This window comes from Homarus americanus, unplaced genomic scaffold (assembly GCF_018991925.1).
Source record: "Homarus americanus isolate GMGI-L3 unplaced genomic scaffold, GMGI_Hamer_2.0 scaffold367, whole genome shotgun sequence".
Classification (NCBI taxonomy): domain Eukaryota; kingdom Metazoa; phylum Arthropoda; class Malacostraca; order Decapoda; family Nephropidae; genus Homarus; species Homarus americanus.
The window spans coordinates 1,923,338-1,946,463 of NW_024743709.1; the positions used below are offsets into that span (position 1 = coordinate 1,923,338).

The 23,126-nt window shown below is 44.0% G+C and overlaps 4 protein-coding genes across 5 annotated transcripts in view; 2 read left to right on the forward strand and 2 right to left on the reverse strand.

The window, feature by feature from the left end:
- The window catches only part of LOC121877437, a 26,495-nt gene extending 21,771 nt beyond the window's left edge, over positions 1–4,724 (forward strand). The window contains exon 5 of the mRNA XM_042383201.1: positions 1,719–4,724. Coding sequence (XP_042239135.1) covers positions 1,719–1,826 — 108 coding nt within the window. The 3' untranslated portion in view covers positions 1,827–4,724. The remainder of the gene's footprint in view (positions 1–1,718) is intronic.
- Positions 4,725–9,104: 4,380 nt separating this feature from the next.
- Positions 9,105–12,731, reverse strand: LOC121877394 (arrestin homolog). Of its 2 annotated transcripts, none has more exons than XM_042383140.1 (7): positions 12,578–12,731; positions 12,108–12,320; positions 11,255–11,618; positions 10,563–10,856; positions 10,111–10,254; positions 9,752–9,881; positions 9,105–9,554 (listed from the first exon to the last, which is right to left on the reverse strand). In XM_042383140.1, exons 1-7 carry the CDS (start codon positions 12,717–12,719, stop codon positions 9,462–9,464), a joined length of 1,380 nt encoding a protein of 459 aa, XP_042239074.1. In that variant the 5' UTR covers positions 12,720–12,731; the 3' UTR covers positions 9,105–9,461. The 2 variants fall into 2 exon arrangements, with proteins under 2 accessions (XP_042239074.1, XP_042239075.1); XM_042383141.1 differs by having other exon boundaries at positions 12,108–12,244; positions 12,578–12,677.
- A 2,486-nt stretch (positions 12,732–15,217) lies between these two features.
- LOC121877396 (arrestin homolog) lies at positions 15,218–19,112 on the forward strand. The gene is made up of 6 exons (XM_042383142.1): positions 15,218–15,447; positions 15,849–16,209; positions 16,358–16,651; positions 17,159–17,302; positions 17,536–17,665; positions 17,876–19,112. The coding sequence occupies exons 1-6, from the start codon at positions 15,339–15,341 to the stop codon at positions 17,966–17,968; spliced, it is 1,131 nt and encodes a 376-aa protein (XP_042239076.1). The 5' UTR covers positions 15,218–15,338; the 3' UTR covers positions 17,969–19,112.
- Positions 19,113–19,186: 74 nt separating this feature from the next.
- Positions 19,187–22,843, reverse strand: LOC121877397 (apolipoprotein D-like). The gene is made up of 4 exons (XM_042383143.1): positions 22,589–22,843; positions 21,511–21,598; positions 20,979–21,098; positions 19,187–20,200 (listed from the first exon to the last, which is right to left on the reverse strand). The coding sequence occupies exons 1-4, from the start codon at positions 22,721–22,723 to the stop codon at positions 19,968–19,970; spliced, it is 576 nt and encodes a 191-aa protein (XP_042239077.1). The 5' UTR covers positions 22,724–22,843; the 3' UTR covers positions 19,187–19,967.
- Between the last annotated feature and the right edge of the window lie 283 nt (positions 22,844–23,126).

Here is a 23,126-nt window from a genome sequence, read left to right on the forward strand (position 1 = left end):
ACGTTTCTACTCAACACACAGTGAGTTTAACACACACTGGTGACAGTTTCTCAACACACACCTGGTGACAGTTTCTCCAGCACACCTGGTGACGGTTTCACCACACACACCTGGTGACAGTTTCTACTACACCTGGTGACAGTTTCACCACAACACCTGGTGACAGTTTCTACTCAACACACACCTGGTGACAGTTTCACTTAACACACACCTGGTGACAGTTTCTACCCAACACACACCTGGTGACAGTTTCTCAACACACACCTGGTGACAGTTTCTACCCAACACACACCTGGTGACAGTTTCTACAACACACACCTGGTGACAGTTTCTCACACACACCTGGTGCAGTTTCACAACACACCTGGTGACAGTTTCTCCAACACACACCTGGTGACAGTTTCTACCCACACACCTGGTGACAGTTTCTCAACACACCTGGTGACAGTTTCTACTCAACACACACCTGGTGACAGTTTCTACCACACACACCTGGTGACAGTTTCTACTCAACACACACCTGGTGACAGTTTCTACCCAACACACACCTGGTGACAGTTTCTACCCAACACACCTGGTGACAGTTTCTACTCAACACACACCTGGTGACAGTTTCTACTCAACACACACCTGGTGACAGTTTCTACTCACACACACCTGGTGACAGTTTCTACCGAACACACACCTGGTGACAGTTTCTACTCAACACACACCTGGTGACAGTTTCTACTCAACACACCTGGTGACAGTTTCTACAGCACACACCTGGTGACAGTTTCACCCAACACACACCTGGTGACAGTTTCTCCTCACACACCTGGTGACAGTTTCTACCAACACACACCTGGTGACAGTTTCTACTCAACACACCTGGTGACAGTTTCTACTCAACACACCTGGTGACAGTTTCTACAACACACACCTGGTGGCAGTTTCTACAACACACACACCTGGTGACAGTTTCTACTCAACACACACCTGGTGACAGTTTCTACCCAACACACACCTGGTGACAGTTTCTCCAACACACACCTGGTGACAGTTTCTACCCAACACACACCTGGTGACAGTTTCTACCCAACACACACCTGGTGACAGTTTCTACAACACACACCTGGTGACAGTTTCTACAACACACACCTGGTGACAGTTTCTACTCAACACACACCTGGTGACAGTTTCTACCCAACACACACCTGGTGACAGTTTCTACAACACACCTGGTGACAGTTTCTCTCAACACACACCTGGTGACAGTTTCTACCCAACACACACCTGGTGACAGTTTCTACTCAACACACACCTGGTGACAGTTTCTACTCAACAACTTCAATAATTTGGTCGTTACTGAAAAATCTTCTTGACTATTACTGGAAAAATCGTCGTCTTTGGATAACTACTGTGTGCCTCGCTCCCTGACAGGTCAGGACACGCTGATATAACCCTTTGTTTATGAACCACTCTCCGTGTTAGGGAGAGTTCGCTGTAACTTGTCTTCTTCAATGGCTTTACTGTCCCTGTATATGTTGGTCTTGGGGTCTTGGACGGTGTGAGGCTTGTTCATGAGGACCTGTCCTGTATGTGAGCCACCAGCGAGTGAATCAACTTGTAGGATCTGATTGAATAATGAAGTAAAGTTTATCCATATTAACAGATTAAGTTAGATTAGGTTTGGTTAGATTAAGTTAATCCATGTTAACTGTTTACTTCTTCCCCAGGAGGCTGAGGAGCTGGACATTGACCTCTCTGACCCTGAGCTGAACAAGGCGGCCACCAAGATCCAAGCTACCTTCCGAGGTCACAAACAGAGGGTCACTGACCACTGATGACCTTAAAGTTTGCCCTGTATCATATCCCAGCCCAGCCCCCTCGCCCACACAACCACCACCACCACCTACACCGCTGCCTCCTCCTGTACGGTAACTGGAAGATGAGGCGGAGGAGGAAGCAGCTGTGAGGTGGCCGACCATCTAACAGTTGTCGCCTCAACGGAATAATATTTATGGACTTGAAAGACAATTGAAACATTTCAAAATATATTTATTATTTGCTCCAGAAACACTGAAAGCTGTTAAACAAAGAATCTATTGGGACTTGGCGGGTCAGGCGGTACAGAACACAGAGAACTTGTGTAAAAAATACTCAAATTAAGCGTCAATCAGAGAGGTGCATTGCTTATGGACATGAATGAATTTATCTGCCGTTAATTTATAAGATTATTATCATTTACGTCATCAGGACAAGATCAGCTAGGTTCATATAGGGTTATACTTCCCTTGTGTTGTAAGATGAGGCGAGTTGTGATTGTTATTGTCGTCACCATAACAACCACACCAACAGCATGAGCCAGGGAGTGGTTGTGGCCAGCGAGACACCAGTCAGCCCTTGTATTAGTTCTCCCACGTTGATGACTCCTGGACGGGTCGTGTCGCTGATCTGCCTGAGTCTTGGTGGTGGTGATCGTCTGGGTGAGAGCGTTCCGCGGGTGTGTCTGTTCCCCTTTGACCGAATGTCTGTGTTGTGTCTGTTGTCCTTAACCTAGTGTCCCCTGTGTGTGTGTGTGACCCAGTGTTCCGCGGCGCCATGGGTTAAGCTGGCTGGGTGACGTTAAAGCACTCCTTTTCTGCCAAAAGGAAAGCGTGGATTTATACCTTTATTTTAATTTCTCTGTTGTTTTCCGAGATAGTGTATAGTGTACGTGAGTGTGGTGAGCCAACACTTAACGTAGACAACTTGATGCTAAATACCTCCTCTCTAGCCGCTTCTTAAATACGTAAGCTGAACAAACTTTAGAGATCTTTCCTCTGGTATTTAAAGCTCGCTATATTATGTAACAGTCTTGAGCTTCAGGAGGCTCTCACAAGTCTTCATAATAACTATATCCTTAGTTCTTCTTTTAATAACTTTAAGGAACCGAGTTCATGTTTATCACAATTATTAAAAAAAATTTGCTTTTCTACGTTGCTTTTCGTTTACTTGACTTAATAGAGGATTTGGTGAGTTTGATGCAGTCTTGGTGATACAGCCTCGTGCGTCGGGGTGTTGGTGCAGACCTTGGGTGTACAGTGCTCTGTGATCTGTATACAGTGCTCTATGTTGTGTACAGTGTTCTGTGTATAGTACTTACGTACAGTACTCTGTGTACAGTGGTATGTGTGTAGGGGGGGGGGGGAAGCAACATGTAACTGCTGGTTTAGGAACAAATGTGTCAACACCCAACACAGACACAAGCCTGGTGGCCTGGAGCAGCTCTCGGTGACCGTACTCGGAGAAGACCTGCCATGGTCGGTAGCGCCTCATTGGATGACTCCCTTCTTGCACCAGACTCCGAGTGAGAATGGACACTCCAAGTGTGGTGGTGACAGCCAACACCACACTTGTGTCTGTAGTTGTAAACATATTGGGGTGTTTACAGTCTCATGATGCTTGTGTACACAGACATGGAGGAACTATGTAAACACGGTGCAGCTTCACTGTGAGCGCCGTGTGTGACAGGACGGGGCAGAGGCAGGTTTTTGTGGCCGCAGACCGAGCTGTTTTTTGATTGTTAACTCCTTATGTTTTGTCACTCATGCTCTGTAATATTATATTTTTACTGTTTATATTATGTGATGATCCCGCTCAGCCTGACCGAGGCCTGAGTACTGTAGGTGAGGCTGGGCGCCCCCCCCCGGCAGCAGGAGCAGCACCACACCCTTCAACAACCATTGAGAAAAGTATAATTATATTTCCTTGTCTGTGACTGCCAAGTTGTTACTCGTTGTAGACCAGCGTGAGTGTGTGAGTACTGCTGGTCACTCGTATTAACTTCCTTTATCATCAAAGTAATATTTTTGTCGTGTGGGGTTGAGATTACTGAAAGTTTAAAGTCTGTCTTCTCTTGTAAATGTTAACTACTTAGTATACGTAATGTTAGCAACAAATTTTTGAATATTAAAATAAATTATTTAACAAATACTTCAAGGTCAGATCTGAATAATGAAAAACGTTTTAAGATAATTTAGTTAAAGTTTAAGTCGTGTTTTCAAAAGTGTGGCACAGGGAGCCATAACTCCCCGTGGTGTGGCACAGGGAGCCATAACTCCCCGTGGTGTGACACAGGGAGCCATAACTCCCCGTGGTGTGACACAGGGAGCCATAACTCCCCGTGGTGTGACACAGGGAGCCATAACTCCCCGTGGTGTGACACAGGGAGCCATAACTCCCCGTGTACGTCACTGTGTGTTTACCCCGGAGTTTCAATCATAAACTGTGGTTCAATTTATTGTGTTTAAGACAACGCTCTGTGTTTGTTTGTTAGTGAGGCGTTTGTGAGTACTGGGAACCTCACACTGACCAACAACTGACTCATTACAGGACTACAGTTTTAACAAGCACTGTCACCTAATGCAATCGTTTGGGGGAATATATTTAAATGAGCACCGCCTCCAGCCATGACGTCAGTGGTGGCCAGGGGGTGGGAGTCGCCCTCACCAACCTTCTTCAACTTACACACAAAGATAAATATTAAAACTTTTATCTATTGTTCACATTTTGAGTACAGAAGTTATAGTTATCAGCCGTAAAGTACACTATATTATGGGGACCCTGTCTACACTACTCCCCAGCCCACCTTCCTCTCCCCAGCCCACCTTTCTACTCCCCAGCCCACCTTCCACTACTCCCCAGCCCATCTTCACTACTCCCCAGCCCACCTTCACTACTCCCAGCCCACCTTTACTACTCCCAGCCCACCTTCACTACTCAGCCCACCTTCACTACTCCCCAGCCCACCCTCACCTCCCCAGCCCACCTTCACTCCTCCAGCCCACCTTCCTCTTCACTCCCCCCCACCCCCTCTCCCCAGCCCACCTTCACTCCCCAGCCCACCCTTCCCCCAGCCCACCTTTACTATTTCTAAAGGTCACAGAACCACACTTTATCTTATCTACCTTCCCTGGTAACACTTTATCTACCCTCTACCTGGTAACACTATCTACCCTCTACCTGGTAACACTTTACACCCTCTACCTGGTAACACTTTATCTACCCTCTACCTGGTAACACTTTATCTACCCTCTACCTGGTAACACTTTATCTACCCTCTACCTGGTAACACTTTATCTACCACTCTACCTGGTAACACTTTATCTACCTTCTACCTGGGTAACACTTCTATTAACACTTTATCTACCTTCTACCTGGTAACACTTTATCTACCCTCTACCTGGTAACACTTTATCTACCCTCTACCTGGTAACACTTTATCTACCCTCTACCTGGTAACACTTTATCTACCCTCTACCTGGTAACACTTTATCTACCCTCTACCTGGTAACACTTTATCTACCGTCTACCTGGTAACACTTTATCTACCCTCTACCTGGTAACACTTTATCTACCCTCTACCTGGTAACACTTTATCTACCCTCTACCTGGTAACACTTTATCTACCCTCTACCTGGTAACACTTTATCTACCCTCTACCTGGTAACACTTTATCTACCCTCTACCTGGTAACGTAGTTGAAGGTGGTGTTAATATTGTTGTCATTAGTACCGCTCTATAAAGTGTAAAGTATCTCGTAAAGTATCTGGAGGTTACTTAAGAACGTAGCTGTAGTGAGATGATACTTACAATGTTATACAGAGATTACTTAAAGAGAGAGAAGTTGTAGTCCAGGATACTTAAATAATGTTTCCCCTGTCACTTAAATATATATGGTGGAGGAGGTTCTTGAAGCAGTGGCAGATGAGACTCATCAACTTAATGGATAATCATACCTATTTTCCTCCTTTCCTCTCTAAGAGTCTAATGCTTTTGTTGTTTCCTCTTAAGTCTATAATAAAAACATCCCACTCATAGGCATCAATAATGACTTCAAGAGGTCATATCAGATGTTATGTGTTGATATGACAGCTAATTTACCCTTGATATGACCTCTTAAAGAATGATCTAATTCACTTCACTCACAAGGTATTGATTTAATTTTACGTTATTCATCTTGTATCATGTACACAAGGCAATGCGTCACCAGGGAACATCATCGCCCGGGGGTTGTGTTGAGCCCCGACGCGGCGTTTATAATCCTATGTGTAAAGTTCTCCTACACTTGAAACTCCCAAATGAAAGTTAACTTAATCTGCCTTACCTAACTTTACTATACGTAGGTACTAATGACGGCAGACCCCAGAGTGGTGTGGTGGCCAGCGCTGACATATAGAACACAAGGATTATTTCACGGTAGGACTATTTTACGGTAGAGTTATTGTACAGTCACACCAGGGCGGGAAGTCATTCAACAGGCGAGATTGACAGTGAGCTGTGACGCGTCTCGGAGCTCCTTCTCTCCCTCCCTCCCTCACTCTTCTCTTCTTGAGCAATAATCAATATAAAAGTTGCGTAATTAATCTTTGACTTGTCTACATATTCTGCTGACTGTTTGGGTTGTGTATCCGACCAGCGGCCTCGCAGTGACCTCACACAAACACTATATGACATGTTATAGAGGCGACAGTCGTAGTGTTGTTGTGTTCCCCTCACACACCACGCCACACAGGCCCTCACTCCAACACACACTTGATACTACGACTTTATCCCCGTCAGCTGGGCCACGACCTGCCCGTCTGGCTGTGTGTCAGAGGAGTACACTAGACACGCCTCTGAGGCAGGTAAGGGAGGTGCAAGAGCTAGGAGACCAGGTGGTGGTGGAGCAAGTCAGTAGAAACCGTTCTTGGAAGAGTGGAACAGACAGGTCAGGTGTCTGGTAACACTGTAAGAGAACATAAAAGAGACATAGAAGAATTATGTAACATGACTCACAGTGACCCTCACAGGTGACAGGTCCTCCTTAGCTGCCGTGTATAGAACAAACAGGTCCTCCTTGGCTGTGTGTAGAGGAACACAAAAGTAACGGGGCCGCAGGTTGAACTACACATTGTTTACAACTGTTCTATCATGTTGATCATTCATATATATATATATATATATATATATATATATATATATATATATATATATATATATATATATATATATATATATATATATATACCAGGATATTCATGTACTCGACAGCTTCACTAAATAATAACAACTCTCTGAAAAGATTTACTGTACAACGTTACATTTTTTCCTCTATTTCGTAAAAAAGGAAATAATACTGTATTTCACTTTTATGCTTGATGGTCAATTATTGTGGGATTATTCTTGTATAAATGACTTGGGGGAGTGAGGGCAGGGGGGGTGTAGGGTCTCTCTCTCTCTCTCTCTCTCTCTCTCTCTCTCTCCTGGCCTCACTCACTCCGGTATAACCCAAAACATTGGTCAATTTTCCTGTTAAATTTGATGTGATGTAGCCATGTTCTCCAGCTGTTGGTCTTAACCGCGTATTACTTCACTATTATAGAGTTCATGAATATATTCTTGGAGCCCAGACCAGTTTTATTTATCCTCTCTTGTTGTTGGAATATACTGCACAACTTATCCCAACACACTAAACTGACTCCTTGAGAACGAACCCTTAAAACAACCTTGAAATATGGCATAAAAATTGCATCAGTCAAGGGGAGCTTCAGGTGGTTTACTTCCTCACCTCCGGAGCTTCAGGTGGTTTACTTCCTCACCTCCGGAGCTTCAGGTGGTTTACTTCCTCACCTCCGGAGCTTCAGGTGGTTTACTTCCTCACCTCCGGAGCTTCAGGTGGTTTACTTCCTCACCTCCGGAGCTTCAGGTGGTTTACTTCCTCACCTCCGGAGCTTCAGGTGCATCAGGTCATGAACTTGGTGACGTCACAACACTGCTCAGGAACTAACACAGGTAAAGTCTTCCTCTCCTGTCGTCTGGGTTACATATGGCTTTCATTATTGTGAGTTTTGCTTTGAATAAGTAATATTTTCTTTTTTATTAATATTCTTACAGTGATGCTAATATAATAAACCTAATTACTATTATATTACCTATTATATACATTTCTAATATCGTTATTTTAGATTAAACAACAATATAGTTTTTGTTACATGACCCGGTATTAGTAAACAAATCCACAGTGAGACATTTATTACTTTTTATAACGAACGACAATTGGAGGTGACAGTAGTGAGGACATCCCGTAGGACTATAGATCCATTAACAAGTTAAGGACGACCCAATAATGGGTCAAATGTGTACACCGTGACCAAGTTCCCAACACCTGTAGTTAATAAACCTTTAATGCTCCTGGACACAGAGGTAATGAGTTATTTAACGAGACTTATAAGGTTCTTGTGTTAGTGTCATTTATTATATATTTGGTGGTGATGAGAACACTGGAACGACACAGCGTAGGAAATATAACGTTGTGTTTATGTCAATGTGATGGACGACGGCACCTGGGAGACTTGAACCAACAGGTGAGTGAAAGTTTACTTAGTTTATAGTAAGGTGTTGTTAAAGACAACTGTGTGGCTGATGACGACCACACCCTGTTCTCTAATGACCACACCTTGTTTACCTAATGACCACCCACTAGAGGTGGCCATGCCGAAGGAAGTATGCCACTGGCCTGCCTAGGATGCTTGTCCTAGTGCTGTTTGTTTACTTATTTCGAATTTGTGTCAGAGAAACAATCTTACTCTCAGTGACGCAGTTTTTACATAAATTATTCAAGTGATCACATGTTGCAACTGACGTATGAACAATGCGACCCATCCTTCAGCTGTCTGTGTTGTGTTTCACTGGTCTTTAAAACAGGTTAAAGCAACAGTGTCAGTTGTCCTGGCTCCTTTTGTTGTGTGCCATTTGCTAGGCCCAGATTTCCAGATGAGAATTATTGTGTCGATATCCCCAAATTATAATATTTTTACCCAAATTATTGAACATTATTATTTATTACTTTCTCGAGTTATCAAACACCTTCATTTTATTTACATGGGTGGCCTGGAGAGTTGCCAAACATTACAACGTGTCCCGCGGCGTATCTTGAGACTTAAAGGGAAGTTGTAAATTAAATAACAGTGGCTCGTGAGGAGTTACAGACAATATCTTCAAACTTGTGTAAGATCACTTGGACAGTTTCATTCAGTGTTGGTGAGTCCCAGTGGCTGTTGGACCAATATATCGCTCAATATAGGACACAAAGAAAGAAGTTTTACATGTTGTCTGTTTTATAACAAAGAATATATTTTGTACAAACAATATACCATTAAAACAAACAATACTCAACAAACTCTTAAAATATAAACATATCTGGGTGAACCGCTCAACGAAGACTGGAGCCAGTGTTCACACTCCTCCATTAACACAACACACTAAAAAAATGAAAATATAAATTTACAACGAGACATCTTCTCTTCCTGGTGGGGCGGTAAGTAAGAGGAGTGGGCATTGTGAGGTGAGGAGAGGCAACTGGGGGGCATGAGGGGGCAAGGAGTAAGGTTTGTGAAGAGGAGATGACAAGAAAAATGAGCAAGAAAGATAAATGAGTAACTCGTTTGGAGTACAGCTTAGCTCTCGTCCACGGTGCCAGCCATACTGTCTGAGCGGAAGGCCTCCACCTGGGCCTGACTGTCTCCTCTCATCAGCCGACGTAAATCAGGCTAGAAAATTTACAAGACCAATTAAAGTAGTGATAATTATACTGATAACAAATAGCCAAATTTTCAAAGCATTGAACTCTTTGTCAAATATTATTCACATTAGAAAGAAGGAGGAGAGGCCTAACTTATCCTGACCTACTTATCTGAGGGAGGGGGAGGGAGCGGTGACCTACCTTGGGGGGTGAGCGGTGACCTACCTTGGGGTGCATGAGGACGAAAGGCAACTCAGCCGTGACCTCGCCACCCATGGCTCCCAGGTAGAGCTTCACCTTCACCGTGTAGGAGATCACCATCCCGAACATGTCCCGCGACTCTGGGTTGGCCAGCCTGTAGGAGGACCACCGACTGATGTTACGACTCATACGAGGAAGAAATGTAAGCACAACTTGTGAGGATATTAGACATGTGTAGAGAACAACAAACAAAACAAGAATTATATTGAACAAGATAAAGAACAGAGTATTGTACATATGAACAAAACAGGAAGGAGAACAGAATATTAAAGATGACACAGAAGAGAGAGAGAGAGAGAGAGAGAGAGAGAGAGAGAACTCACAGTGTGGAGGAGGCAAGGTTGGTGTGGATGTTCTTGAGGTGGCCGTCCAGGGCGACGCCGCGACGGTCCATGTTGCTGCTCAGGGTCGGCGAGAGAGTCAGCTCTTTCAGTAGGTTTGACCCCGGGTTGACTGGGCAGCCCTCTCTGTAGGAACATAGTGAAGGTGTTCATTATGTGCACCGAAGATCAGAGTGTTGGTGTAGAGCCAATTGGGTGAGAAGTACCTTGTGGAACCCTGATATATGCAAGAGTATCCGAGTATATATGTACCAATTACTGTTTAATTCATCAAATTTACCTCTCAACGATACACATTTAGAAGTACAGTACTTTGTTAATGCCTCCGAGTCTTTTGTAGTGGTTTGTTAAGGTTATGACAATTATCGGTGTTCATTTTTTACAATGAAACAGTCATAAGTGTTGAGGCAGAGAACTGTAGCTGTGGTACTCACTGTGTCTCGACGCTGGCCACGGTGCTGCGGAATTGGCCGCCGGAGAAGAGACAGATGTCAACAGACTGCTGGACAGCGGCCTTGATTTTCTTAACCGTTTTGTTGCTGTTGTTTTTAATGATGCAGTTGATCGCGATGTTTTCATAGTGGTAGTACAGCTGCTTGTCAAGTGTCACCTCCAACTCCAACTCTCCTGGACTGAGCATGAAGTCCTTCCTGACGATGGTACACGGCTGACGGCCAGACTTACTGGGCGCGAACTGGATGCGGCGGATGTTCATCACTACGGTGGATCTGCCGACGGAAATGTATGTGATGGTTAAGAACCAAAGTCACAGAATTAAAGCACAACAGAGAACCTATAAGATGGACTGTAATTGGTAAGACCACATGGTCTCATATTTCACAAACCAACCAAGCTTAATTTTATTATCTTAGGCTTAAATGTTTGTTTAGTATGAAAGTAACTTGATGAGATACTCCACTCATGACCTGACTCACGCGTCCCCTCAGTCGTGTGAAGAAAATTATGACAGACTTTTGCCTTTTGTGGCTGAGAGAAAATGAAAAACAATTGTTCCAATTTTCTTGCTCAGGGAAAATTTAAAGAAAATGCCAAAGAAGTATATTGATGTTGCTTTATCTACATTGTTATATCACATCGTTCACCAATATGTTATGCCATCACTCACCTCTTGTGGCTGTGTTCTTCTTCCTTCTCGCCGACGAAGACTTTAATGTAGTACTCCACGCCACAGGGGCGCCCCTCGTCCTCCCTACCTGGCTGGATCGTGACGGAGGGAGGGGCGTTCACAGGCATATCAAAAGAGAATGGATAGGCGTTCCCACCCAGCTTCTTGATGAGCCGTTCCTGCAGCTTGGTGGACTCGGCATTCTCCTTGGGAGGATAAATCTGGCAAGAAGAAAGGAACAGGTCCTTCTGGAAGTTGAGACCCATCACTTCATCGTCCTCTCGGCCATACCTGAAGCTGCACACCAGTTGGCCGAACACCTTACGCCCCTGCAGGTAGTCTGTGTCCAGCATCAACACTCCGTCTGGCGGTAAAGACACACAACACATGGTAAGGGTTCCTTACACGTGAGAGGCAGGAGGAGGAGCAGGCGGATAAGTAGAGGGAGAGGATGATGCACAAGAAACACACAATAGGAATAAAAGAGAAATAAGCAAGATTTATTTCACCCCATGCAGTCCCTACCAGGCTGAGAGCCCTACCACACAGGGGTGACGCACTCCACCGCACACTGACCACCCTCTACCACACACTGACCACACTTCACCACACACTGACCACTCTACAATACACACTCTACACCACTCAGTCACCATATACCCTTCCACACAATCTTCACACACTCTCCACATTCCACCACAGACAGTCGTCACACTCCCACACACACACTGTCACCGTAATCCACCACACTCCACCACACACGCCACCACACACTGTCCAGCAGTGACACTTTCCTCTGAACTGTCACTTCCTTATTCACAGGGATGATGAACCATGAGAGAGATAGACTCACCAACGGGGTCGACAGCAGACACATGATCAACAAAGTCCCTCCTGCCCAGGTAGATGGTCAGCTTGCCATTGGGCGCCGCCTTCTTAAATACCTTGAACTGTACCACCATCTTGGCTGTGTGAAGGAGTTGATGCCCACTGAGGAAAAGAAGACGAAGTTGTAGGATGAGTTTGAGCGTTGAGTCGAAGTAGTTAGTCGACAGGGAGCTGAATACTGCAGGGGGGCGAGACACACGGAAACAACATCAGAATTTATCAGTGGGTGAATAGAAACATTGTCAGCTGTGATTCATTTACAACTAAACATTACAAACGATTACTATGTATAAAAACAACAAAAAAGATTAATCAGTAACATACTAGAACTACTGTACACATGAACCACTTGTCAAACAATAGTTTCGGTGAATAGAATATATACTTACAAGTCTTAAAACACAGACTACAACACACGACACAACTCTCACTCACCTGGTAGTTGCTCGACCGACTGCAAGTGGATGAAATGAATACCACGACAGAACCTCGAGGGCTTATATACCTCCCCCTGACACCCAGCCACGCACTGCTCTCTTGCCAGGTGGACACAAACCTCACATGCGCCAGCCATCATTCCGACGCCCAGAAACAAAGACATTATCTGATATTTACCATTTTAAACTCTTGAATTATGGAGTAGAATTTTTGTCTTCTCCTGAATGAAGGCTATAAGTCTGTCATGGGTTTATTATTAAGGAGAAAACAAAAAAATTGGTTCAGGAAAGTGTAGACCGTGTTCGTGGTTGTCGAGAACTTGCTGGGCTTCGTGAACTGAGCCCGGATGAACCTAGTTTCTGGCTGTGGTACGGGTCAATGCTACTTAACGAGAGAGAGACAAGGTGAGGAAGTGAGGTTGATAGAGAGAGATAGAGAGGTTAAGGGAGAAGTGTAAAGACAGGATAAAGGAGAGACAGAAACACAAGAGATTGAGAGAGAAAAAAATTAAGAGATATAGAAGAAAAAAACAAACAAAAATCCACTAATATTCTTAACTCGTCTTAATCTTTGAGACATAATTGTGTTTCATTGGACGTCTAAAACAGATCTATTTATTATACAGAATCTACAACCACAGGTAAAACGAGGAATCAATTAGCAAAAAGTCCCACAGGTAAACGTCCCTGATAACATGAACAAACAAAACTTAACGTGGTCAAATAAATCCATTAGCAAGGGACATCACAAGGTTAGGGTAGGTTAGGTTAGGTTAGGGTAGGTTAGGGTCCGTTAGGTTAGGGTACGTTAGGTTAGGTTAGGTTGAGAGGTCAGAGGAAGTTAAAGAATATGTCATGTGAAAGTGATTACGTTGACTTGCTGAGAGGGCGAGAATTGAAGGGATATGGTTTCTTTGAGAGGGGAGAGAGGGACAGAAGGAGAGACGGGAGGAGGAGAAGGAGAAAGAGAGAGAGAGAGAGAAACAAAATAATAAGAGGAAGGATGATAAAAGATAAGAAGAGAAGAAAACGATTATAAAACAATGTATAACAAGTTAACTAAGTTATACAAAATGAATTAACAACACGAGAAAAGGAAGAAATGTAAGATAAAGGACGATTAAAGAAACAAAGAAGTGAACAATGGGAAGAAGAACGAGACGATAATGACGCACTAACTTAGGTACTGTATATGTGTTATAAAAAGCTACAGTAGATAAGAAAGGTTACGCCGAAGTCCTACCAACTCTCCCAGTAATGACGTCATCAATAAGGGTCACGAGCTTTTGGTGACGTCACGGCGGCGTAGCTCATCGTATTGTGACGTCATAGAGAAGCTCGAGAAATACACGAACGGCAGCGGTCTTGAGGAGATGAGTAATTCACCATAGTGACATTGTCTTACTTACTAACCAACTTAATTGTTTATTTTATTCTATATTTTACCCTCTTCGTGCCTCTTGGCGTGTATGTTGTTGCTTTATCTTAGTTATCCATTTATTAAGTTTTATTCGTTTTCTCTGATGTCGTTTTATATCGTTTTCTTTGATATTTTAATGGCTTTCACATGTCTACGTTCTTAACAGCTTTACACAAGTCTGTCTCCAGCCATAGCTCATTTAAATGTCTGTTTTACTTACTGACTTACTAATACTCAGCCATAGTGTTCTGAAATGACTCACTTATAAGACTCACTCGACCCTGAAGGACGAGTACTTGCTGGGCCCCCTCCCCTACACTCTCCCTCCCTGCCTCCTTCCCTCCCTGCCTCCTTCCCTCCCTGCTTCCTTCTCTCCCTCCTTCTACCCTCTCCCCCTCTCACACACACACACACAAGCTACCTTTTAAAGTCGGATAAATTACTAGAACGTTTTAAAATACCTCATGAGAGAGAGAGAGAGAGAGAGAGAGAGTGTGTATTATTTTTCTCCTTGTTTCACTCTTCTGATTCATATTGTAGATAAAATACAGACAGAGAGACAGACAGACAGAACATAAACAACACATCCCCAACCAGTGTTACTAAGGGCCCCTCGTCATCTGTCTCTACCTAGCTCTCAGCTCCTCCCAGCGCTGAGACAACGCCTCTGAACAACTCCAACGGTACTGTGACTATCTCCCAGCGAGAGTCTCAGCTCAGGAGATGGGACACACACACACACGTACATTATTAGTGTGTGTTAACATACAGTGTCCTGCATCATTCATCATCACTACTTTTGTATTTTCTCATCTTTATTTCTGTTTTAATTTACAGAGGCTCCCCGAGAGAACGTATAAGTTACAGAGTACAGAAAGAGACAGAGACAGAGACAGAGACAGAGATAGACAGACAGAGACAGAGATAGAGACAGATAGAGAGAAGGAGATTAAACGTCAAGGGAGGGAAAGAGAATTGAGGAATGATTAAGGAAGAAATAGTTACAGTTGATACAGACAGTGTAGGCGAAGGATGATGAGAAAAACAACAATAAAGAAAAAAAGAAAAGAGAGAAAAAAAGCACATAAAGCGGGACCAGTACCCGTGGCACGACCTGAAGGGCTTCTGCAGCCACTTCCTCACCGCCTTCGTCTGCTGACTCACCATCATCAGCCATCATCCTGTTAGTGACCCTCGCTTGTATATATAACCCTCGACCCCACCTCTCGTTACCAGTCGCTCTTCCTCCTCTTCTCACTTCAGGTTAACTCCTCCTCCAGTAGTAAAGACACGGCCGAGGTCTTCTTCGTCAGTAGCAGCTCCAAGACACACAGCCAAGATGGTGGTACAGTTCAAGGTGTTCAAGAAGGCGTCGCCCAATGGCAAGCTGACCATCTACCTGGGCAGGAGGGACTTTGTTGATCATGTGTCAGCTGTCGACCCCGTTGGTGAGTCTATCAACCTTATCAGTCCTCTCTCTACTCAGCTCATCCCAGTGTTTGATTACTTTGGGTGTACTCGCTCGCACGTGGGTGTGGCTATGGTGTGACCACAGCAGCCGGCGGTCACTGTGTTGGGCGTCTCTGGACAATATTTTAGATGATTTAAGTTTAACCCTTTGGGGACGAGAAGGTTAACCCATCGTCCTCAAAGGTTAATAACATTATTTTCTTACTTGCGGTCAGTAGCAGAGCCTGAGGGCTTAAAAAAATATATATATTCATTTCTTCTTAATATATCTCAGGTTCACAGACATTATGGTGAGAAATAACTTGTGTGTAAAGAAACCCAAGGACACTTGTAACAAACCATTACCACCGCAGTCACCAGTAACAACTTTGTCCTCCAGATGGCGTGCTGGTGCTGGACGCGGACTACCTGCAGGGGCGTAAAGTGTTCGGCCAGCTGGTGTGCAGCTTCAGGTATGGCCGAGAGGAGGATGAAATGATGGGTCTCAACTTCCAGAAGGACCTGTTCTTGGCCTCCGAGCAGATCTACCCACCCAAGAACACCGAGCCCACCAAACTGCAGGAGCGTCTCATGAAGAAACTCGGCGCCAATTCCTTTCCTTTCACGTTCAAGATGCCCGAGAACGCCCCGCCCTCTGTTACCATCCAGCCCGGACAGGATGACGAGGGGCGCCCCTGTGGTGTGGAGTATTACATTAAAGTCTTCGTCGGCGAGAACGAGGAGGACCGCAGCCATAAGAGGTGAGTGACGTCACTATGTAAACAAACATTAGGTTGGTGTTGTTTGTTCTTTTATCATAAATGAATTCGAGAACAAAATCACAAATTTTGGGTGAGGTTCCTGGCAAGATGGCTTAGCCTCCATTGAGAACATTTATTACGTCATCAGATCTTCGGTCCAACTCAACGTTCGTCGCATCCAGTTCGCGCCCAGTAAGTCTGGCCGCCAACCGTGTACCATCGTCAGGAAGGACTTCTTGATGAGCCCAGGAGAGCTAGAGCTGGAGGTGACGCTAGACAAGCAGCTTTACTACCATAACGAGAAGATCGCCATCAACCTGACGGTGAAGAACCACAGCAACAAGACAGTGAAGAAAATCAAGGCCGCTGTCCAGCAGTCTGTTGACATCTGCCTCTTCTCCGGCGGCCAATACCGCAGCACCGTGGCCAGCGTCGAGACACAGTGAGTATAACACACGTTCATGGAAGACAGTCTATTGAATGTCTCACTGCACAACAAGAATACTGCACTGCCCAATGTTCCTTAACTTTGAAAACTTACCATTAACACATAACAATGTGAGTGATTAGTTCCACTGCTGCAGCAGTTTATGCTTATGATCACATAATGAAATGCCGCAAGTAAGTAATTCTCTCCATCACGCTTCACAATATACAACACAGAACTACTACACTGATTGTCGTGAATAACTTCATGGTGTAATAAAGCGACAACTTATAAGAAGTTAATGAGAACCTTTACAGTATTCATTCAGGTTTTTCCCTGGCAACCAATCGATTCTTTAACCTCTGACTACACAAACTGTTAACTGCGGATTTTTCTTAATATTTAGTTGTGTTGCTGGACAGTGTATACAGTTTTGATATCTTATGGCTGTACTGTGCTACCACGTAAGCATTTATGTACAGATGTAGGTGTATTGACACGTCCTCTGTGTGTCATCAACAGCGAGGGCTGCCCCGTGTCGCCTGGCTCCGCCCTGCAGAAGGTTCTTTACCTCTCGCCGACCCTGAGCAGCAACCTGGACCGTCGCGGCGTCGCCCTGGACGGCCACCTCAAGAACATCCACACCAACCTTGCCTCCTCCACACTGTGAGTTCTCTCTCTCTCTCTCTCTCTCTCTCTCTCTCTCTCTTTTCTGTGTCATCTTTAATATTCTGTTCTCCTTCCTGTTTTGTTCATATGTACAATACTCTGTTCTTTATCTTGTTCAATATAATTCTTGTTTTGTTTGTTGTTCTCTACACATGTCTAATATCCTCACAAGTTGTGCTCACATTTCTTCCTCGTATGAGTCGTAACATCAGTCGGTGGTCCTCCTACAGGCTGGCCAATCCAGAGTCGCGGGACATGTTCGGGATGGTGATCTCCTACACGGTGAAGGTGAAGCTCTACCTGGGAGCCATGGGTGGCGAGGTCACGGCTGAGTTGCCTTTCGTCCTCATGCACCCCAAGGTAGGTCACCGCTCCCTCACCCCCAAGGTAGGTCACCGCTCCCCCCCCCTCCCTCAGATCATCTTTCTTGTGTTCCCTTTGACATATAACGTATATAAGTGATGTATAATAAACGACATAACAGGCTACTGTATGACCTACAGTATAATATGACCTTTCACCTCCTACATGACCCACAACCTTTTATTATGACCTCTTGATCTCCCACAGCCTGATCTCCGTCGGATGATGAGGGCTGACAGTCAGGCACAGGTGGAGGCCTTCCGCTCTGACAGTATTGGTCAGTCCGTCGACATGGACTAAACCTCTTCTACGACATCTCCGGGCGGCGACAGGTGGCCTCTTCTGCACCACAAGGCAGCTGAGAGGACCCAAGACCCTCATCGTGGCGATCATCAGAGTTTGCTGTCCTTAGTGTGTATTTAACACCTCCGCGGTCACCATGAGTCTCCATCACGGCAAAAATATAGTGTTCTGGCTCCCGTATTGGTCGGTGATCGAGTCTTTCCTTTGGTCAGTGAACGACATACCAAACAAATATCGCTGATACAGAACGAGCCTCTCACTGAAAAACATGAACACAGAAAAACTCGAGTTTTTCCCCAAGTCCTCCTGCCCACCGCCTTATTGTAGTCTTCCTCTTGTCTTGTGACCTTGTAAACAAATCGCGAATATTATTGGAAATACCCTAAAGTGCACCAGAACCTTCAGATATTAACAGAACCTCACACTTACAGTATAGTATATAACTAATACACAAGTATGTAGTTTGTAGTGAACTCACTATATTCTATTTATTTATTGCAAACCTAAACAGGTCGTGTAATTCAACAATCATGATGCAGTAAGTCCTCGTCGTGGGTCGTTGTGTGATGTCATCAGTGAAAATCGGGAAATAAACCCCAAGAGAAACAAAGGCGACATCTTATCATATTCGCAAGTGTTAATGTTCTTCTCTGTGATATTTAACTAGATAGATTTATGCAGCCATCAGGACTATTGTGGTGTGTGAGGGAGAGCGGAAACGGACTCCACCTCCTTCTGGAGTAAAGGACCATTGTTATAAAACAACCCCGGCTTAAGAGACCATTGATATATAATACACTCTCAGGTGTTGAAAGTTTATTGTTTTGAAAGTAAAGCAAAAATTACTGAAAATTATTAGAAAAATTATCGTACCTTCACGCTCGCCATTAGGAACCACGTCATGGAACAATTCGTCAAGTGTTTTTTTTTCAGGTACGTCAAGGAATCTACGTCAGTTTTGACTGTGAATTTCTGTCTAGTGATGAAAATATCAAATCCTTCTTTCTTATCATCAATTCAGTATACATTTTTTTTTATTGACATATATTGTGTTTATTGGAGCTTTTATTTAAGTTATTGGGCCATTATAATCCCTGAATTCTCGACAAAATTTATTGGTTAATAAATAATCAATTGGCAACTACGTTTTTCATTATATGTCTCACCTGTGTTGTTAATGACAGTTTCCAGTCTTCTTTATTTAACACACATTGATTGTCTGGGTAAAACCATTTATTATACACAACAGCAGAATTCATTTTAATCAATTACACTAAAGGGCGCCGCGGCAGATTCACCGTAAAGGCAACAAAGGAATTATTATATAAAAATTAAGACCGGCCAGACGAGGCACGGGCCGAGGTACAGTCTCCCAAAAGAGTCCCGTCGCGAACCATGACTCAGACTCGTGAACCCGAAGCAGTAGACACTGATACATTATTCCGTCCATAAATGCTTCGGATTCAAGAGTCTGAATCTCGGGGTTCATGGTTCGCGACGGGACTCTTTTGGGTGACTGTACTTAACATACAAATAATTGATAATTATTTTGTGTATTAAGATAACAATGCAATAATTACATATTGATTTATTTAATAGTAAAGGATATTATAAATAGCTTTGTTTTGATAAATAAAACAAAAGAGTCTGTCACAGCGGATAGCGTTACATAGTGTCAGCAGTGAAAACTCAGAGGTTAATGTTTTTCTTAGTGCCAGACCCAGAGTAAGTGATAAGCTCTACCACAGTAGGGCATTAAAGGTGTTGAATCCTTCCCGAGAGTAGCGGTGAATCTCCAGCAGGATGTGAACGAAGGACTGACATCCTAGAGGTAAACACACATTTCTGACTGGCAGCAGACGACACCCTGAGTGTTTCTACGAGCTGTAAATAACATCCTGCTGTTCAAGGTAAAGATACACTTATTCTGTAAGGTACCGAGGTGCTGTAGGGTAGTCAGAGTTCTCCTGTTGGTGTAGGTGATCGTCTGGGTGTTTTAGGGGTAGTCACAGTTCTCTTGCGGGGTGTAGAAGAATTGCTGTGTGTCAATACCCCACTTGGAGAAGGCAGCGAGGGCCGGCTCGAGCTGTTCCTTCGTCAGGGTTGGGGTGCGGGCCAGGATCCAGGCTTGATCTACGTGGCCCAAGTTGAGGAAGTTGTTGCAGGAGTAGACGGCGGTGTAGGTGGTGTAGTCTGTGGCCAACACGTTGTAGTCCCCAGCCACTGGCACTGTTGGAGGAGACGAGGAGGAGTAACCAAAACAATTGTGGTCATGAATACTGTCTCAAATGTTATGTTTTTGTTGGCTTTGTGTTGCTAAAGTGAACACAAACACTGCAGTAACAAGTGTGTTGAAGTGTTCCTCTCCACAATATAGCCAGTTGGCCATAATAATCTAACTCGTTTATCTGTACACTTCACACGGCCAAGTCACGCACCAGACAGATTCTCAGAGGATTCATATGTTAAATAAATAATGACTGGGCAAGTGAGCATCAGTCCTAGCCTAACCTAACCGATAAATAAAAGTTTCCATGGTCATATTCGTAGTATTTCTTTTCAACGTCGACATTTTAACAGAAGGGTGAAGTCAGGAAGCCAACAAGGTGACATAAGCTACTTAATGTAATCAGGGAAGACGTACACACACTATGTGCTGCACTAGGTCACGGGTTCTTTCTTATCTCATGTGAATGGTTGTTGGTTTTTCACCTATTTTATTTATTTTTTGTCAATATTTATTTGAGTTGGTGAAACAGTCCAGAATGTTAACGACGCACAGTCATCGTTGGGTCATCTTGCTGTATGTGCCGCTGGGATAAGTGGCCGTCTATCCAGAGAAAACGTGACTGTTGGAGGGCAAACTAAACTAAACTCGTCAAGTTAGATAAGTCTCGACGTATTTACAGTAGAGGTGAAATACACATTCAATCATTATTCTATCCGCTTAAAGAGAGGGAGAGAAAAGGAAAATGGGAGACAACCACGCAGACTGACAAGCACTCACCGCCATCAAGGTGCAGCACAAGGACGCCATTAACAGGAGTCTTTTCAGCGTACCCGAAGATCTCTGTGTAGTTGCCGCCAGCGTCCAGCCCGCCATTGTGTACACCTACTGTCCCGTCGCCTATCAGAGAAATACCCTGGTTAACAAACATGACATACACGAGGAAATATACACAATTAAGTATACAAGTACAGGTGATGTACGGATACTGTGTCCCATATAAGGAGAAGCACTTAAGTTTGGGAAAGAAGACTGCCATCGTTGAAAGTTAATGCTAACTCTGTGGCTCCATTTTATTTTGTTAAGTATCAAGATTTAGTTCCGAATTTTGGACGTCGTTCAGTCGGCAGCATATATAACTATTTCCTACTGCATAGACTACGGCAAACTACGGTAAGCTACGGCCGGAAAAAGGAAAGCTGCTGAAATTAACTGGGGGGGAGGGTTATTCTTCAGGTAATCCGATTTTATTTATTTGCATTTTGATTATATTTCATCACCTTACAAGAAAATAAGTAGTAAAGAAACTCACCTCTGTCGCTGTACTCTGCATAGTTACACGTCTGACCTCTCTCGTACGGCATAGTGAACCTAGCGAACTCGATCCATTTACCCAGGTACTAAGGGTATAAACACGCTAATTAGGAAGGTGTGTAGCATTGTGAGAGTCCTGACAGGTGGCAAGGTATTTCATCAGTACACCTGTATTCATGTAATTGAAGAGTAAAACAACAATAGGTGATTAGTTAGAAAATGAACTTGGTCTCGTGATAAAGAGAGTGAGGGTAGGGGGTACACTCAGCGTCCATCCGTGTGTCTGTCTACATACATATGGTGATCATCTGATATCTCGTATTCTATGGTAACTCAGTTTTAGATATAAGTTCTTTATACTTGGTTCAATAGTAATATTTTTGCTATTCCTTCCACTCTTGTTCTTTGTCCACGTTTATCACCACATCTTCACTTCATCATTCTCTCGTGTTTTACTTTTTTTTTTTTTCTTTTTTCTTTTATCCTCTTCGCCACTGATCGGCTTGTTAGCCGCTTGGGCGATCGGTCTGACTCTTTCCTTTATATTCTTCACCAGGTCGGCTCGCTTCAGTCACGTCTCTGTACGCACTGTTGGCAAATACTGGGCATGCACCGGCTCCTGAATGTACCTGAACCCGCTCCAGTGTTGGTCAAGTCTTCTCTTGAAAGAGCTCACACTCGGTGCCGTCACAACACTTTCTGGTAGATTGTTCCAAGAGTTTACAACCCTCACTGTTTATTTCCTTATTTAATATCCTTCACTACCCATCTATTCAAACATTCAACATCACTTCACTATCCTTACCACTTGACACAACACCATTCAGTCACCATCATCATTCTCTCCCGTACAATATCCCCACCTTTCACCATTGTTTTATCTATCACCATCCTAACCCGGCACCATTCTATCACTACAACCTAACCGTTCACCATCTTCACCCATCACCATAGTCTCACCATCCACCACTACTCACCCATCATCATCCTATACACCATTCTTACCTTTCACCACCTTCACCCATCACCATTCCGTCACACAATAGCTTAACCATCACCTTTCCTCCACCACTCACCGGGGCCACCTCGAAGTCCAGCTTTGTGATAAATTCCGGACACTTTCCCGGCTGTAAACTTAACCCCTGGGAGAGAGGCGCCATGACTCCCAGTGTCAAGACGAGGCCCGTGATGAAGGGGAGCACACCGACCATCTTAGTGACTGATGAACTAGGAGTGGATTGGTGACTTGTAACTTCGGGGACCTAGTGATGAATGAGACTCGTCTGTCTTCCGTCCAAGCTCACGGACACACACACACACATACAGTACTTTATATATATATATAGCAAACTTCAGCTCCCGGGAACTTTGCTTACGACATTTAGTTATATAAGTCAGAGTGATTGAGGTCAAATAAGACAGATGAGGAGGTAGTGTTGGGTCTCACAAGACAGTGTGAGACAATGCACACATGTTATTGAGATTATGTTTTATGTAACTCAGTTATCTGTGTTTGTGTAATTCTTTTATTGTTTTTAAATAGTAGTGTTATTACGGAAGGTATGCATACGTGTAATTAAGGTAAGCTGAGTTAAGTTGCATAAGCTGGAATAA